The sequence below is a fragment of the Dioscorea cayenensis genome, chromosome 4, assembly GCF_009730915.1.
Source record: "Dioscorea cayenensis subsp. rotundata cultivar TDr96_F1 chromosome 4, TDr96_F1_v2_PseudoChromosome.rev07_lg8_w22 25.fasta, whole genome shotgun sequence".
NCBI lineage: Eukaryota > Viridiplantae > Streptophyta > Magnoliopsida > Dioscoreales > Dioscoreaceae > Dioscorea > Dioscorea cayenensis.
Genome location: NC_052474.1, coordinates 3754299 through 3769575, shown reverse-complemented (window position 1 = coordinate 3769575; position 15277 = coordinate 3754299). Strand labels below are relative to the sequence as shown.

Genomic DNA, 15277 nt, shown 5'->3' with positions numbered 1-15277 from the left:
GTCAGTTGGTGATTTGATGTTACCTTTATTAAAGAAAGATACGATCATCCCAACATGATGACATAGAAAATTGGTGGCACTAAAGGGCGTTTATTTCAGAGAAAGTGGGAGTGGGGAGGGGGAGTGAGTTGAAGTGGTCTAACTTCCCCCACTTTTGATGTTCATTTGTGCTGAATTTTTAACTCATACAACTTCATCCAACACCTAAATTCTTCAGTTCTATTCTTACTTTCTGACAAATGAACACAAAAGTCCTGGAAGTGATATCACTTCCCCCACTTCAGGAAAGTGGCATTTTTCTCACTTCCTGACTTTCCCTCACTACAATGAAATGAATGCCCCCAGTGCCTACCTCTACGGGTAAAGACAGAAGAATCACTTTATTAACACACGCACACCTTAAAAATAATAATAATAATAATAATAATAATAATAATAAATAAATAAATAAATAAATAAAGTCAATCCCCATCATTATTTGTTGGAGGTATACCAACCTAGGAGGTGCGAAGTGATCCCATCATCTGAAAAGAATTTGTCTTCATGAGGTGAATTTAGCTCCCTAACTTACATGAGACAACAAAATTCTCACATTAGACAATCAAAGGGATATAACATGTTACCTACCATCACTTGTTTTTTTAATGTGCTATTGTTGTTCACATTTGGAATCACTATAGGAGTTTTTTTAAAACTTCCTCATTATCTATGGTTGATCTGTGGGGCCTTGGAGTAGGGCTACAAATGAATCAAACCGCTCGCAAGCTTCTCGAGGCTCAATTTGAAAAACTCGTTTATTAAACAAACAAGCCGAGTTTAAGCTTGACTTTCAAATTCGAGTAGATAATCGAGTCGAGCTCAAGCCTCAAACTGCTCGGCTCGTAAAGGCTCGTGAGAAACTCAGTACTGACAATTTATATATTTTTTAAATTATTACTGTAGTTATTTTTATTGTAGTTATTTTATATATAGTGATTAAAAATACTACAACAGATGCATTTGTACTTATATTATTGTAGCAAATCATTACAATATGTACTGTAACTACCGGAGCCAAGCTTGAGCTTAATATTTTCTTAGCGAACCGAGCTTGAGCTTCATAAAGAAAGCTCAAAATAAGCTCGGCTCTAGCTCAAGCTTTTTTCAAATAGTATCAAGTAAAGCTTGAACATAACAAAACTTGGCTCGGCCCAGCTCGATTGCAACCCAAACCTTATAGGGCTTCTCATAGAGGCTTGGGGTTATGTGCATTGTTGCAGCTCTTGAGCCAAAGGGAATTGATAAAGGTGGAGGAGCAAGTTGGTTCAATGAAGCCAAGCCTGAAATTCCTTGGGTCCCATTTTACCATAACTATAAGAGATCCTGGTGAACACACATCTAACTCTGAATGCTGGGCTTATCAATCTGGTAAAAGAAGCTTTCTTTACTACTACTACTAGTACTAGTCTACTAGACCACGACTTTTTGTTTCCGGCTTTTTCTATATCAATTGTGATCAGTCTTTCTTTCTGTCTTATCTTTGTTAGCAGTTGATTCAGTTCAGTCTTTGAATAACATCAAAGAGGACATGCAGAAGGTGAGTGAGTTCCTTCTTTCTTTGAATTTTTTTTTAATAAATTTTTTAAGCTTTTGTTTCTTGGTGTTGGGTGGATTGTTGGTGTATGTGTTTCCTGTTTCTTGGCTTTGCAGAGCGAACTGTTGCCGGATGCCGATCTATCCAAGTTCAAATCGCAAGTCCAAAGTTCACAAGTATGGGATTTATATATGATATATTTTACATTTGTATTTTCTTAAATTATGTATAATTTGGTTTGTTTTGTGTGGAATTCTTCATGAATTTAGTAAGTATGCGAACATTTTTACTCATGATTGTATATAATCTTAAATGAAGTGCTATAAAGAATCACAAACTATTTGCTTGTGTTGATTGTTTTTGATTCATGCTTTAAGGCTTAAACTAACCTATCAAAGATGAGAAATGAGTTGGGCTCTATGATTGCTGCTTTGAATTGTTGGATTTGCCTATAATTGTCAAACTCAAGAAAACAAGGTTCCATGTCTACGCTGCATACTTGCAAGCCACCATTTCAAATGAAGTCTCAATTTTGTCCAACATTCTGGAATAAATGTTTGTTTGGATGGATATAACTAATATTTGAGACCTAATAATTTTGCCAAGTGATAACTTTGAAGGTTTTTTAGGGCTGTGTAGTTGTCATTGAGACATTACTTAGCTTTGCTGGTGTTGAGTAAGCACAAAATCAGTTTTACTATTTTGAATAGGAATAAACTAAATTTTGGCTCACAAACCTCAAAGGAAAAGAGATTTGGTGAAAGACTTGGTTTTAGGCAACCCTTACAATCGCCACCAGCAATTTTGAAGAAGGTTATCTTGTGGGTGCATGAAATGATTTTGCTGTTCGGTAGCTGATTTGTATGGAAAGCAGCTTCTTTTCTGGAATACACAATACTCTGTGAAATGGTGGGTCATGTGATGGGGAATGGTATGGATGTGAATGCTTTTGTTAAGAGAAGCATCAGAAGCAAGTTTGAATATGAGGTTGCTATGTACTTCTCTTTTAAAGAGACCGGCTTATATGATGATTTGAGGCAAGTTTATGGATTGATGAAGAAACACAAAGTCTTTTCTTATGAGTGAACGGAGGTTGCAGGCTACGTTGCCCTGTTTTTATTCTTTCAAGTGAATGTTTTTTTCTGTAGAAAATCACTGCCAGATATGAAACAAAACATTAGGGAAACTGATCGTACAACTCTGATCAGGATAATTTGCAGATTGAGAATAAGATTTCATCATACAATTGGATAAAAAGGAGTTTGAAATTTCAGGGAAACAAAATTACTGTAGGAATCTGACTTTAAGATAAGGTAAATCAATCTTACTAGTTTCGGCTATCGTTTTTGGGATAGCCGAAACAAAATTACTTATTATCTGCACAATGTCTTTTTTGTAATTGAAAAATTCAAACATTTAGTCTAAGTTGGAAAGTATATAATTCATTTTTGTGTGTGGAGATACTATGCTGAAAATCATATTTTAATTCAAATATTTGATTTTATATTTTAAATCTCTCCGCTATGATTACGCTATCTTCTTGCTACAATAGCACCAGTTTTTCATTACTGCAACGCGGCCGTGAAACTTTGGGTTGATATAGTGAACTAATATATATATATATATATATATATATTTGAAGTCGTGGATAAATTATAATTTATTAAAAAACTGAGAGTAATAAATCAGAAGCAACACAAGACGGAAAAACAGGGTTCATTAACAGTGGAACAACAACAGCGAAAAACTGAGACAAGCTCAAAGAAGAGAAAAGAACATGGGCACTCAGCTCAGAGACCACAGGGGAACCCTAAGCAATACTATAAAAGCTGGTCAGTCCACATTTTTGTTACTTATATAAAGCAACTTCTTAATACTGCTCACATTTTTGTTTCAGAACTCCTATCAGTCTATTTTTTATGACAGATATGAGATTGGTAAAGTTACAGCTACACAACGTCTAGATCTAAACCTAGGGAGAGGGTAAGAGTAAATTCATTCATTTCTATGTTTTATTGTGTTTTGTTTTTCTTATTTATCCAACCTGCTTTCATGTTATATCTAGGAATTTTTATATAGGGTAATGATGGGAAAAGAGAAACGTTGTTACTTTTTGAGTTTATGCATGGCTATATATTGGTGTATATATATATATATAAATATATATGTGGGATGGCAAATCACTATTCAACTTTATCTTTTGCTGATATCAATCTAAGAAGCCCACCCACTTGGTCGATACTAAGGGTTTTTTATGATAAAACCTGTCCCTCGATAAACCTATCTATATGTCCAATTAACTGGGCTTCTTCACCTAGCACTTGCCTCTTATAGATTTCATTTAATTAAATCTCTCTCTCTCTCTCCTCTAGTGGTTCAATTGGGCTTTGGCTGATTCAAAATAATCTTGTTCAATGATCATTTATTACCTGCACCTCTTGAATCCCTTTCTATTTGCCACAGATCAAGTACCAACAGTAAAAGGACAAGAAAGTAAGCTGTTCAAGCTTTCTATAGGTTTTTGGTACTTTGTTGGTGTTTTCATTTTTTTCTGTTTTTAATTTATCATGCACTTAAATGCAGGCGCATACGTGATGAACTTTGTAAGAAAAACTGGGGAACCATGGCACTCACTACAAAAACAATTCATCTTACATGGTATTGAATTGTGTTTTTTTACTTCTATCAACAGGAAATTCATGCATTTAGGGTTCAACTGGAGGCAGCAACATATAATGTTATTACATATTGCATTGGGACCCTTGTTTCCACCTCTGCTGTTAGTCTGTCTAGTGCCTGTGCTTATATTAATTGATATAGTTAGAAATATTCTTTCTCTTGAAAACTATCTCGCAACCCCCAGAATTAGAACATACCATTTTGTAACACTCATCAAGTGGTAGAACATATCATATGACTTTCTTATTTTTCTCAGATTGAAATTGAAAGCACTACATAAATTGAGACAAAGCTCAATTTATGATTTTGTTAAAATTGAGACAAAGTTCACCTGGGAAGTCTAAAGGGTGATTCATGCTCAATCTTGTGTAATGAAAATTAGAATTTTTGACAAAGTCAACAAGCGACAAAGTAAAGTATAAACGGGTATGGATTGCACTAGTTATGGTGACTTGACTGGCTTCATAGGATAAACCCTCCGCCATGCAACTCTAGAAGGAAGAATGAAATGTATTTTTTATACAAAACTTTCACAGGAGATCCGAAAAGAGAATTATAATTTAAGAGGCTCAAACTCGAAACCTCTCAATCACAAGCACAGGTAGTTACCAGTGGGCTACCCCACGGTTTCTGGCTATGCTCTTATTAATTCCTACTTTGTGAATATTATATAAATTGAGCATTTGTTACCTTTATATGCGTAAATTAAGCTCAGCCACGGTAATTCCGGACTGATTATAGTATTTCATTGTTTTCACCATGTCACCACAAAATCTCAGCATTTGTAGTGAGAAACAGTCAACTTCAACTCATGCAAAAAAATCATTGCATAATTGGATGCCTGAACTGTCAACAGGGAGATATCATTTGGTAAGTTATTCTTCTATCTCTATTATTTTTTTAAATGTTGGAGTTTAGCCAAAAGGTGGTTCCGCTCTTTCAGGCCAGGCCATTCACACACACACACACACATATATATATATATATATGCACTTTAATTTTGGAAAAAGACTTTGATAAAAAATTCCAATTGAATTCTTTTGTTGGCAGGCAGACATCATCAAGGACACAAAAAGTCATGCAAGTCCCATTCCTGATTTGAAAAGAGAAAGCAGCAATCTAAATTTAAGGCCCCTTCCAGCATACACAGAGCTGCAACATATTAACATTGCACTCTATATTCCGGCATGATATTTTTTGCTTTCTTGCTTGAACTAAAGGCTGCAAAGTAGGTGTAGGATGTACCTCTTTACTCATCTGGTGATGCTCACTTCCCTCCATAATTTGTCCTCTTTATTCTAAGCTGCCATCTTATCATCTATTAATTGCTCTTCTGGATGATTGCTGATATTTTGTCTAACTGGTCTAGATGCTTCCCTTTTCAAGTGATTTCTAAGAAAGCTCCAGCTTTATTATTATTATTATTATTATTATTATTATTATTTTCTATTTTTTTATCAGGCATGAGTTCCGCAAGCTTCATCTTCTGAGGGTTTTTAAAGTTAGCACAAAACCAGGTGCTTTCATAGTTGCTAGTCTGAATCACACATGAGACCCACACCAACAACAAATAGGAAGGTTGATGAGTGATTTATCGGCTGATGCTTATCTTAGTTTTGTCCGGTTTCTTAAAGGTTGATGACTTGTTGTAGCCTTTATTAAAGAAAGATATGATCATTTTCAGCCTTTATGGTAAAAAGCCATAACTCATCTGTTCATCTCCTTGTTCTTCTTGTTAGACTAAGATAATCTCATATCATTTATAACAAGATTACATAAGTAAATATATATATATATATATATACAGGTATACAAATATGGCAGATATACAAAGATGGATGGACAGCTGTATTGCTTAACAATCTCATTAGTGATTGCTGCCACCTCTTGATTCCCTCCTGTCTTTTGAAAAGTTCAAAGATTAAACTATTCAAAAAACAATGAATATATACAGGAATTGGGCAGTAATTTTAGTAGTTTTTTTAATGTGTGATTCAAGCTCTTATCAAAGAAAATGGGAAAGTTTCTTTCTTTCTTTCTAATAAAAATCACTTTATTATGTTATTAATCAATGTTTTTATTGATGAAACTAATTCACTTCATTGAATTATTCTTCACCAGACGGCATTTCATTTGGGTTTGAAATTTTCTTCAATTTAAGAGCAGAGACTATGGTTCAAACCTGACATTGTCATGTTTGAACAATCAAAACACTCAACTTTGAATTGAACACCATAACACTCAACTTAAAACAATCTTATCTATATCTATTTGAGTATATCAATAGGTAGAGAAAATAAACCATCTTATTCTATGTCACTATCATTATGAAAGTGAAACTAAAAAAGAAACAAAATAATCTCGCACTCAATTCCCACAGGACAGAGGAAATTAACATGGAACAGAAAAGTCCAAGCGGAATAAATTATTTTGAGAGTGGAATTCTATCAAATATATGACTTTTCCTTGTGACTGATTTCAACCTTTATCATTTTCAATAAATGGACATTTACACACCATAACTAGATATTATCAAATCTATTCCAATAAATTACCATAATATTTTTTATTTTAAAAACCCAATTAATTAACAGTTTAATGCCGTTTTAGTCCTTGTGTTTTTTTCCTATCATTCATTTTAGTTCATATATTTTTAAAAAATATATAATATCTATGACGGTACATTTTAAAAATAATAATAATAAATAAACATCAAAACATAATATATAAAAGATACTTTAATTTTTTTTACAAATGAACAAATCACGTGTCACGAATGTGTACAAAATCGAGAATTGGATATTCATCTCTATATTTTCATCAAGGGGACATCAGACAATAAATTCGAGTCCATGTCAGAGACCTCTTATCAGCAATTTTTTATCTAATAAAATTTAAACTCAAAATAATAAAAATCTATTAATTTAACTTTATACAACTGGGCCGTGCCGCTGCTCGTTGGCTGCTCAAACCTTAATTAATTCAAAACCGAACTAAAACCAAAACCAGTAGCACACAAAATCAAAAGTTGTTATTCTTTAAACTTGGTGTAATTTCAATGCTCTTTGGCATACAACAGCATCAAACAATCACAAAAAAACCAAAGCAAAAGAGAAGAAGAAGTAAAAAAAAACATAAAATATACACAAGTTATATATATATATATATATATATATGATTTTATTTTGCATTCGATAATAAGAAACCAAACCCTTCTTCTTCTTCTTCTTCTTCTTCTCCATCTCCATCTCTTGCTTGCACTTCTTCGCTTCATGAAACTCCAATGATATATTGATCATGAGTTTCAGACGAGAGTGCAAGCAAGTCTGGGACTCGGAACAGCAACGAGCCGCACAGCCCTCGGCGCGGTCAACCCAAACACATCCCCCATGTCCAGCTCCGCCGGCTTCATCCCTTCCGGCAGCTCCCACTTAAAGCAATGAATCAACTGCGCCACGGCAAGCTCTAGTGAGTACAACCCCAGCTGCATCCCCGGGCATGACCTCCTCCCTGACCCAAAAGGCAAGAGCTCAAAGAAGTTCCCTTTGAAGTCAATACCGGAAGCTTCTCCGCCTGGAGCAAACCGTGATGGTCGGAAGGTGTTGGGGTCTTTCCAAGAGGATGGGTCACGGCCGATGGCGAAGCTGTTGATCATGACTCGGGAACGAGCCGGGATGAAGTAGCCGGCGAGCTCACAGTCGGTGGCTGTCTCATGAAGGAGGAGAGGGATGGGTGGGTGGAGTCGAAGTGTTTCTTTGGTTACGCATTTGAGGAATGGAAGCTTATCGAGGTCGGACTCATGGACTTTCCGGTCGAGGCCGATGACGTCGGTGAGCTCTTGTTGCAGGCGCTTGAGCTCGTCTGGGCTTCGCATGAGCTCGGCCATTGCCCATTCGATGGCTGATGCTACTGTTTCTGTTCCTCCGAACATTACATCCTGATGATAAAAAAATATTATTCATGGGATACTCTTAATTAGTTTGCTAATTTAATTTAATTTAAGTAGTATATGTTTATTTGAATTAATAATCTAAATAAAGAATTGAGAAGTGATATGCAGGTTTAATGGATTTTAATTTTTGGGGGGAAATTTGTAAAGAAAATAAATTAATCTGTAAAAGTAAATTTGAGAAGTTTGGTTGAAAAACAGTGTTTCTATTACCAAACATATTTATAAGCCATCACCAAAGTCAGGCATATGTCTGCATCTTTCAATGAGAAGATACTGAGAAAATAATCTCTAACTAATTCCTAATAATCTCTAACTAATTCCTAATATGGTTGTTCTGTTTCGTATTCAATAAATTCACTTCTATTAAAAAAAAAAATCCCAATATTCCACCAAATTAAACAAAAAGTCATTCTAAAGCCTCTCCTATTTTTCTGTTTCTTATTCAATAAATTTATCTATTTTTTATTCAATAAATTTATAGTTTATTCACTTCTATTCAAAGAAAAAAAAAATCCTAAAAGTCATTCTAAAGCCTCTAATATTTTTGTAATTATTCATCCTATTTTTTTTAAACTTAGTTCTCGCTTTTATTAATTGTGAATGAATATATTAAAAGTTTAGGTGAGTAACTAATATGTCAGTTAGTTACCATGATAATAGCTTTGATGTTGTCCCTGGTAAGCTTAAGCGTAGCTTGGAGCTCATCACCAGCAGAGTCCTTCTTCTCACTGCTACCGTAGTCCTCAAAGAAGGCCAACATATCATCCACCATATCACCATCAACATCATCACCTTCCTTGGGATTCGCAATATGTTCATCAATTATATGATCAATAAACTTATCAAGAGAAAGCCTGGCCTTCTTCAACCTCTTATTAATCCCCTGCAAATCCATCAACCTTAACCAAGGAATGAAATCTCCAATATTAAACGCCCCAAAAAGTTTAGAAAACTCCTGCAAAATGGATATAAACTCATCCTGCTCCTCATGAGACTGCGACCCAAACGCAGCCCTGAACGTGATATTTTTAGTCAAGTTAAAAACAAGCTCGCCTATGTTCACGGCTGAGCCCGGAGAGACCGAGGCGGCCGCGCGCACAGCGCGGTCAACCTCGTCGCGCACGGAAGCCCAAGACTCTGCGCGCTTGCGGCTGAACAGCTTCATCACGCAGAGCTTGCGCATCTGGCGCCAGAACGGACCGTAGTGAGCAAAGGCCATGTCGGAACGGTTGTAGGTGAGGTAGGAGATGGCGATGGTGGCAGGGCGGTTGGAGAAGAGGTTGTCTTGAACTTGGAGGACTTGGCGTGCCATGTCAGGGGTGGAGACGGTGATGGCGTGGAGGAAGCCGAGACGGAGATGGAAAAGGCCGCCGTGTTTTTGTGCGAGGTTTGCTAAACCTCTGTGCGTGAGCTGGTCCATCATGAGCATGTTGCCGATGATGGGAAGGCCTAGAGGACCTGGAGGAAGTGGAAGCTTTCTTCTGTTTCTTAGTGTTGTGATTGATAAGAGGATTAAGAGTGGAGCTATGAAGAAGATGATGAAGTTCATTGATGCAAACTCATGGACATAATCCATTTTTGCTCTTTTTTTTTCTTTTTCTTTTTTTTTTATTTGTTTATTGAGGAGGAGGAGGAGGAGGAGGAGGAGGAGATTAATGCTAAGGTTTATCTCTAGCAAGTGTGGTTTGCTTGCTAAAATGGTGGGAGGGTGAAGGTGGTGTATTTATATGGGAGAATCAGTGTTGTTTTTTTTTTTAATTTTTTTATTTTTTCCTGTTTGAAGTTTTGGGTGTGGAAATGTTATAAGATTGTATGTCATGCTCATGTAAGATATTTGTCTAGTTGTTAAAGCTTTTAAGCTATATATGTTGACAAAAGAGAAGTACTTATTTGACTATTTAACCCTCTAATTGCACTGTCTGCACACCTTCGTAAAAAAAAAAGTCACTGTATATAATTAATGAATTATTGCTTCTTATAATTAGAAAATAAGAAAATGCTTAATATTCCTAAACTACCATTTTTCTCATTGAGTTGGTGGGTGGTTGTTAGGTAGAAGATACACGGATAACTAATCATCATATATTAAAGATTAAATAAAGAGTTTAAAATATTTGTACTTGTACTGTTTTACAAGCAATAACAATAGTTTAAGGTAAAGAAAAAATGAAAATGAACAAGGTTTTTGTAAATAATGAATTCTCTTTTCAACGTGAGAAGAGAGTTCAACTCTTATTATATTTATAGACTTTGTTACAATAAAAAACAATACACAGAAAGGAAGGAAAATAGGAATTCAAATCAATCATATAAAATTGGAATCAATCAATTCCTATTTTGGGTTGTCACTTGCCATTATTTTTGTCAGCCACTTGTCGTGAATAAAGGAGATAAATCCTTTTGTTCCAACTTACTATTTTGAGATGATTTGAGTCTCCATACAATCCCTTGAATTATTCTCATAATTAGGAATGACATCCTTGAATTGATCAGCTTCTTATAATATTTCTTAATATCCTCCCTCAAATTATGTCGTGGTTGGGGGCATAGTTTGCTACGTAAATAACATAGAGCGGCCTTGCATAGCGGTTTTGTGAAAATATCTGCAAATTGAGAAGTAGAGGAGACATGACGAGTAATCAGGAGACCCATTGAAACTCTTTCACGAACAAAATGGTAATCTAATTCAATGTGCTTGCTACGAGCATGAAAGACGGGATTGATAGTCATGTGCAATGCACTCAAGTTATCACAAAACAGGATGGGTGGACAAGATTGTGGAACTCGAAGGTCACGTAAAAGAAACGTGAGCCAAGTTAATTCTGCTGCTGTGTTGGCCATAGCACGATATTCTACCTCAGTACTTGAGCGTGAGATTGTTGATTGTTTCTTAGCACACCAAGAAATAATGTTTCGTCCCAAAAATGTGCAACAACCTGCCCAATCTGTATCAGAAAAGGCAAAAAGATCAAGTGTAGTATCTCCAGTTAGATGCAAACCTAAAGTAATAGACCCTTTAACATATCTTAAAATACGCCGAACCATTTTCATACTAGCAATAGTTGGTGACTGCATAAATTGAGAAACATAATTAACACTAAAAGAGAGATCAGGTCTTGTAAGTGTTAAATATTGTAAAGCACCAACAAGACTACGATAAAATGTAGAATCAGAGAGTGGAGTATCATCATGAAGACCCTTGGTTTTAGATTCCATTGGTGTAATCATGGGTTTGCAATCTAGCATTTGAGCTTTGTCAAGAATAGTTTAAGCATAGTGAGTTTGAGAAAGATGCAAAGTGTTAGTAGATCGTTGAACTTCTATGCCAAGAAAAATAAAATTGGAATCAATCAATTCCTATCTTGGGTTGTCACTTGCCATTATTTTTGTCCGCCACTTGTCGTAAATAAAAGAGATAAATCCTCTTGTTCCAACTTACTATTTTGAGATGATTTGAGTCTCCATACAATCTCTTGAATTATTCTCATAATTAGGAATGACATCCTTGAATTGATCAGCTTTCTTATAATCTTTCTTAATATAAGGGTTTTTAAAAAGTTTAGTTTTTCTCTATACTTAAACTTTACATTTCGAAGGTTGGATTTTTTGTTTTAAAAACTATTTATCTTGATGATTTATCTTGATGGAGAAATAATTGGAAGGAGTAAAAGTGTTATTTTAAGATATTCAACTGCTGTACTTTGGCCAGTGCACTGTGTCCAATATGAATAATAATAATAAGATCAAAAGAAAGTGGGACCTCGAAATGTGAAAACAACCAATCAAGATGTTTTCCACTTGCCATTTGTTAGCCTGGCTATGCAAAAGGGAAGTTTTCTTTATTTTAATTTCCATTGGGTTGGCAGCTCTTACATTGATTGAATATAAAAATTTTCACATTTATATAAATTTTAAGAAATACATTTTAAGAATCATCAAATCCAATGATGAGAAGTTAATTTTTTTGAAAGGGGATGAGAAGTTAATATATAGGATAAAATATAAATATTAGTTTCTATGTTAAAAAAATTTTAAAGTTATTTTATTTTCCGAATCTAAAAATAGATTATCTCAAACCTTAAATTTTGAGGACCTTGATAATAAATAATTAAACAATATTTTTCATGTTGATATGGAGTTAAGGTGCTAGGTGTGATTTGATCAAGTCCGTGCACTGTTAGTCAAAGCTACATGAAAGATATTATTAAATTATATATGGTTGATGCTACACATTTAGAATAACAAATAATATTTAAATACATCTCCATTGACTCATTTTTCGGCTCACCAACCCAAATACTAACAACCTCAGTTCAATTATCAACAGTATATTTTCCCATATTCTATATTAATAGTTAAACTAAGAACTATGTCAAGCAAAAAAAACTGATCAACAGATGAAAAAGCTAGTTAATTTGTTTTTATGTAATTGTTGATAAAACATTTTTTTATTAATTGAAGAAGAAGAATTTTAATAAAGCTTGAGGACCTACAAGAGTCTACTACACGCCTTATTGCTTATTGACTATTAAAATGTGGCAAATCAGACAAACAAAAAATAAAAAATAAAAAATGGCATATACTTCCATTCTTGTTAACAGTATCAAATGATATACTTCCAAGTTTTTTCAACCTTCTCGTGCTTTTGTCTTTCTCCAAAACACTAAACCAAATCAATATCAATATATAGATATATATATTGCCATAAATATTGATATGGTGGGTGGGGACAGGGCATTCAAACCAAGGGCAACCTTGTCTGCTATCCGACCCTGTCCATATTCACAAGGCAATCTATCATCTCAGCTTCCAACTGTATAATCTGGCTACTACTGTCTTCCCTAGCTCACTTACCATGCATGCATGGCGGGTGAGAGAATGGTTATCACCCACCATTCACATCTAACGCTTGGGAATAAGAATTTTGGACCACAGTGTACTGATTGAATTTGAAACGAAGAGTAATTATTTGCCTGCTCAATCTCTTCTCAGAACTCATCAAATGATGGAGTACTAGCTACCTTCTTATCTGTAAATTGATAGGCAAGGTCCTGCCTCTAGAAAAACTTTAATTAGTTAGGTTTAGGCCTCAATGATTTATGGAATTGAACTATATGGGGAATATAATTCACAGTAGTAAATATAGACATTAATGGTTTTTATTTCGTTCTATGCCAATCGATCTCCTAGCATCCAATTAGTTAAGCTACGTACTATGAGAGACTGTGGACCATTTGAGGTATGGTTTGTCAGATTTACATTTTTGTGGCTATTAAAAATTTTGAAGGGTTTTATCAGCACTCAATAACGAAAATGCACACTTTGGATTCTAAGCGTAAAATTTTCCTAAAAAAGAATTAGCTCTTTATTTTGTGTGCCAAAGGTGAATGCTAAGCTTTTAGGATACAAAAAATCCTCTTACTATGTTGCACACAGAACAAAGTAAGCTTTAGAAAATGAAGAATAGTTTGTTGTTGCACTTAGAGAGAAGTCTTCCAAATATTCTATCTTCTATATCTTCCCTGCAACACTTAATGTTCTTATATAAATTCAGATTTGGAAGTTCTAACTACCTTTTAAATATGAAAAGATGCATGATAACTATTTAACTCCTTTTATTACACAAAAAGATATATTCTAATTACATGAAGTTTCTTTATTTCACAAATTAAGAGATGCAACATAATTTCCCTTACTTTCTATTTACATGAAGAGGTGTTTACTAGCTACTACAACAACTATATGACATGAATATGTCATATTATAATTTTACAATATTAAAATTATTATAACATGGTTAATGGTCTTCCAATTAATTGGCGTCTTGGAGAGAGAACTTTCAACTTGACTTTGAAATACAGTGCCATTTGGCTCTAACTCTATCATATGGAGAGATATATTTGTTTGAAGTGGTTGGGTCTCATTTTGAGTAATTGTTGAATGTTAATGAGCACATTTTTGAATCTCTCATGCATGGGTGAAATATGCTAGATTCTATATATGTAGAAATCAATTTATCAAAACCTCTAAAAATATGATTATGGATTGGGAATAAAAAGGATCTGATCATATATATTGGCTATCCTTTATATATGTGAAGTCTCATATTTGTTTTGTTATAATTGCGGGTATATTGGACATGGGGTGGCTAACTATGTTTCCAAGTCCAATAGTCCGTTAGATGGAGAGCAAGCGAGGGTGGTTTGGCATATGCTCATGTATCAATTGTAATATCTTAATAAAATATTTGCTTAATTAAGATTTTTTAATATAACTTTATATATATATATATATATATGCAAATTTAAATGGATTTCTTGAACAAATTTGTTTTTCCAAATTATTTGTAAATTCATATTAATTTCTAATATTTTTATGATCTAGTTCTAATAAAATTGAAATAGAAATGAAAAGTATATTGTTTCTAAATTAGAAATAAGTCTTATTTCTGTTTCAAATTAAAAACAGTGTTTTATTCATTTTACTTAGAAATGAAAAAATTTTCATTTCTAATTTTTTATAATGAGACATGCATTATCCTTGCTAGTTTTCTTATTTAATTAATAATTACAAGTGTAACAATTACAAGCGGTTAAAATCATGTTCTTCTATTGAGATTTTAAAATTATTTTCTCTAAAGGAAGACCACATTTGGCTTCAATAAAAAAAAAAAACAAAAAGAAAGTGACTCTTGGACTTCGTTTTCACACATAAAAGAAAATCCTCATTTTTCTAAGCACCAATTTGGCAGAATCTAGTCTCATTTTTAGTTTCATCAAATATAATCCATTCTTACAATAATGATCAATGATCCTTAGATATCATTCTCAGGATTGTTAATCCGAAAAGGAATTTTGTTGGCGTTGGCTTCTCATCAGCATGATGAAGTATTTAAACAAAAATTTTGTGCAAAAACTTCATATACATGCGTGCATGTATATGTATGTATGTATGATGCGTATGTATATCTTACATATCTACACACATATATATATACTATACATGCATACATAGAAGTTATATAATTGATGTTAAAACCTTCATATTTAGAAATTGGAATTCTACACCAATAA

The 15277-nt window shown here is 33.9% G+C and overlaps 1 protein-coding gene and 1 long non-coding RNA gene across 6 annotated transcripts; one reads left to right on the top strand and one right to left on the bottom strand.

Moving 5' to 3' along the window:
- Nucleotides 1-1352: 1352 nt before the first annotated feature.
- LOC120259508 lies at nucleotides 1353-5970 on the top strand. Of its 5 annotated transcripts, none has more exons than XR_005536130.1 (9): nucleotides 1353-1407; nucleotides 1530-1576; nucleotides 1690-1749; nucleotides 3263-3405; nucleotides 3500-3556; nucleotides 4037-4066; nucleotides 4157-4231; nucleotides 5032-5122; nucleotides 5303-5321. It is a non-coding gene; the product is annotated as an uncharacterized LOC120259508 (long non-coding RNA). The 5 variants fall into 5 exon arrangements; XR_005536131.1 differs by lacking the exon at nucleotides 1353-1407 and adding an exon at nucleotides 5714-5970 and having other exon boundaries at nucleotides 1452-1576; nucleotides 5303-5512; XR_005536134.1 differs by lacking the exon at nucleotides 1353-1407 and having other exon boundaries at nucleotides 1444-1576; nucleotides 3471-3556.
- A 1291-nt stretch (nucleotides 5971-7261) lies between these two features.
- Nucleotides 7262-9912, bottom strand: LOC120259231 (cytochrome P450 84A1-like). Its single transcript, XM_039266803.1, has 2 exons — nucleotides 8854-9912; nucleotides 7262-8189 (listed from the first exon to the last, which is right to left on the bottom strand). The coding sequence occupies exons 1-2, from the start codon at nucleotides 9778-9780 to the stop codon at nucleotides 7557-7559; spliced, it is 1560 nt and encodes a 519-aa protein (XP_039122737.1). The 5' UTR covers nucleotides 9781-9912; the 3' UTR covers nucleotides 7262-7556.
- Between the last annotated feature and the right edge of the window lie 5365 nt (nucleotides 9913-15277).

What these genes read in the sequence shown, in the direction of transcription:
- LOC120259231 (XM_039266803.1), bottom strand. Translation starts at nt 9,780, where the DNA reads ATGGATTATGTCCATGAGTTTGCATCAATGAACTTCATCATCTTCTTC. An exon ending in ACATCAAAGCTATTATCATG is followed by an intron (nt 8,190 to 8,853) that starts GTAACTAACTGA and finishes TTTTATCATCAG; the next exon opens with GATGTAATGTTCGGAGGAAC.